Source organism: Fringilla coelebs (assembly GCF_963513975.1).
Source record: "Fringilla coelebs genome assembly, chromosome: 24".
Classification (NCBI taxonomy): domain Eukaryota; kingdom Metazoa; phylum Chordata; class Aves; order Passeriformes; family Fringillidae; genus Fringilla; species Fringilla coelebs.
Genome location: NC_140050.1, coordinates 2,691,093 through 2,694,442, shown reverse-complemented (window position 1 = coordinate 2,694,442; position 3,350 = coordinate 2,691,093). Strand labels below are relative to the sequence as shown.

The 3,350-nt window shown below is 59.7% G+C and overlaps 1 protein-coding gene across 1 annotated transcript; it reads right to left on the bottom strand.

Annotated features, from left to right (window-relative positions):
• Positions 1–497: 497 nt before the first annotated feature.
• On the bottom strand, positions 498–3,017 carry RAX2 (retina and anterior neural fold homeobox 2; the record flags this gene model as incomplete). The annotated part of the gene is made up of 2 exons (XM_084221114.1): positions 498–941; positions 2,775–3,017. 2 exons carry the CDS (start codon positions 3,015–3,017, stop codon positions 498–500), a joined length of 687 nt encoding a protein of 228 aa, XP_084077240.1.
• Between the last annotated feature and the right edge of the window lie 333 nt (positions 3,018–3,350).

The window sequence follows — 3,350 nt, the reverse complement described above, 5'->3', positions numbered from 1 at the left end:
CCGTGCTCTCGGCGCACCTCCTGGCACGACCAGCAGCGTGCCCCAACGCAGCTAAAACATCCCACCAAGTACTCCCTACAAAACTAGAGCTTTCTGTTCAGTTTTGTTTAAATCTGCAGCATTAAAAAAAAATTAATAATAATGGAAAAGGGAGGGGGTGTGGAGAAAGGAGGTGTCCAGCTGGGGTGTGGTGGGTGGCCCGCTGGCACAGTGGGATGGCTGAGCCTCAGCCAGGTCCTCAGCTGATCTTGGTGCCTCAGAGAGGCAAAGGAGCTCTCCTGGAGCGCTTCCCCCCAGCTGTGGGGCCCTGCCAGCGCCCTGACTCGCTCCCCTGACACCACGGGTGCTGGGTCAGTGTGGAGAAGAGGCAGCCTGGCATCCCTGCCCGGGGCCAGCCTTGGTCCTGCTGAGCACCTGCTGTCCTCCCTCGCCCGCCGCAGGGCCGAGCCAGCGCCAGGGCAGGAGCGGCAGCTGGGGATCTTGGAGGGGAGCGTTCATCAAATGGGCTGCCAGGTCTTGTCAATGGTCTGAATGTGCTCCTTGGCTTTCATGCGGAGCGAGGCGATGCTGGAGCTCCTCTGGTCCACCTCCTCCAGCGGGTACTTGTCCACAAAGGGGGTGCCGCACTGGTAGGGCGCGGGGGCCATGGGCTGCATGCCCTGCGCCATCGGCGGGGGGGTGTTGAGGAAGGAGTGCCCAGCATAGGGGGGCTGCAGGGCCTGGGGGGCTCCCATGAAGCCGGGGATGCTGTGGACCGTGGTGGCACTGGAGATGGGGGACGTCAGCCATGGGTCCAGTGGGAGGGAGTTGCTCATGGGCCCCACATTGGGGGTCATGGGGGGCCGGTTGAAGGAGAGCACAGGGGTGTCGTGGAGCTTCATGGAACTGGCCTCCATCTTCTCCTGCCTCCTCCACTTGGCTCGTCGGTTCTGGAACCAGACCTGCGAGGTGAGAGCCAAGGTGAGTTCACTGTGCCCAGGTGGGCCCTTGCAGTGTGTCCCACACGCTGTGTCCCATGCAAGGTGTCCCATACAGGGTGCCCCATGCCTCTGCCCCGTTGTGCAGTATCCCATGCGGGGTGTCCCACGGGGAGTGCTTGAGGTGGGGGTGTCCCATTTGAGGTACCCCATCCACAAGGGCTGTCCTACAGGGCTCCAGCAACCTCTGCCAGACCTCTCCCACAAGCCCCAGAGACCAAGGATATCTCCAAAGTGTGGAAGGGAGATGTGTAAGCACACAGCCCCTTTTGCTCTGTGGGAGTGTGCACCATGGCCCTGCAGACTCCCAGCAGTTCATGGGACAATGTAATCCAACCTTCCCAGCCCCCTGGTCGCAGCTTTCATAAGTTAAACAGCCACAGTTGTGCCAAAACCCAGCAGGAACGACAGGGACTGGCGACCCAAATCCAGTGGGGACGTCTGGCCCCGTGGGACCTGCTCATTAAAGTCCCCATGTCCCCAGAGCAGCACAGAGCACAGGGGTCTGCTGCAGGAGGCAAAGGGGAGGAAAGATGAATGGCTGGGTGGGAAAGGGGAGGGTTCCATGGGCTGTTCACGGCTGCTGTGGACACTGGGCTGCACTGGTGCAAACTGCACGTCCAGAGAAGGGAACGGAGCTGGGGAAAGGGCTGGAGCACAAGTCGGATGAGGAGCAGCTGAGGAAGCTGGGAGAGCTCAGCCTGGAGAAAAGGAGGCTGGGGGGACCTTCTGGCTCTGCACAACTCCCTGATAGGAGGGGGCAGACGGGGGGGTCGGGCTCTGCTCCCAGGGAGCAAGGCAGAACACAGGAGGAAACAGCCTCAAGCTGCGCTAGGGGAGGGTTAGGTTGGAGATCAGTGGAAACTTCTTCCCTAGGGCAGTGGTGGAGTCCTCATTCCTGGAAGTACTTCTAAGATGTGTGGATGTGGCACTTGGGGACATGGATTAGTGGTGGCCTTGGCAGTGCTGGGGGAGCAGTTGGACTCTATGGACTCAGAGAGCTTTTCCAGCCTGAACGATTCTGTGATTCTATGGAACTGGTTGTTGCTCAGAGAGCTCAGCAGAGGTGTCTTTATGGTCTAGACCCCCACAAAAAAGGCTGCATTTTCTTGACTGGAGCTGAGGCCTGGGTAGTTCAGTTCATTTGTTTGGGGGCTACTGCTTTCATTCACAGTGGGTTTCATTCAGCTCCCTGACCCTTTCTCCCTCTCTCATCTCACCCCATCAGTCCAGGCATGGTGGGGAGAAGACTGGTGGGACCCCAGGCTCTTCCCAGGCTCTGCTGCCCCGCCATGAGCCTTTTGCTGCAACCTAAGGAACAAAACCTCCCCAGCCCCACTGCCTTGCTCCAACGCTAAAATCCATGAGGATCTTGTGTTTTCCCAGCCCAAAAACCTGGAAGGAGCCACAATCAACCAAGGTGGGTGTTTTGGCCCTTTTTCCATGTGGGCAGCAGGAGGGATGGGAGCAGCCACCACCAGAAGGGGGAAAAATTTCTGGAAACCATCTTTGTGCCCTAACGGAGCCTCTGGCCCATGTGCCCAACTGAGACCTTGTAAGTCAGACTGGGACCCCATGGAGGAACAAGGCTCAGCCGTTAAACCCTTTCCCTGGCTTTGTCAGGAGCAGCTGGCTCTGCAGAGATGCCGTTCCCATCTTGAGCCGTGGGGAAACTGAGGCACAGAGAGAGGCATTGGCACTAAAGTTGAGAGCTGAGAGGAGCTCTCCAGCACCTTGGGGTCCCTGTGCCGCTGCTCAGGGACAAGATCCAGGGTGCGGGGGTGTTGCCCTCCCTACCTGCACGCGGACCTCCGGCAGGTTGACCTTCATGGCCAGCTCCTCGCGGCTGTACACGTCGGGGTAGTGAGACTTCTCGAAGGCACGCTCCAGCTCGTGCAGCTGGTACGTGGTGAAGGTGGTGCGGTTCCGCCGGTGCTTCTTCTTGGGCTGCTCCTCCTCGGCGGCGGCCGGCGGGGTGCTCTCACCGTCCCCCGGCTTCCGCAGCTCACCCAGGTCCCCCTCGCACTTATTCAGGAACATGGTGGCACCTGCGGGGCCACCGCAGAGTCAGAGGGGCCTGGGGGCTTTGGGTCCCACGTGTGTCCCCAGCCCAGGGATGGACGGACAAGAAAACAGAGGGATGGGAAGGTAGGGTGGCTCTTGGAACAGGTTATGCAAAGGCATAATCCTCTCTGCCACAGCAGAGGATCCCAGGGCTGTGATGTCCTGGGGGCTGATCCACAGTCCTGGGGACTGACCCGGGGTCCTGGGGACTGACCCAGAATCCAGGGGATGCCTCACGCTTGGCTCTACTGTCAGATGGCACCAGGCCAATGAACCCAATGGTGCTAAAAGTCAGATTTCCTCTAAAAT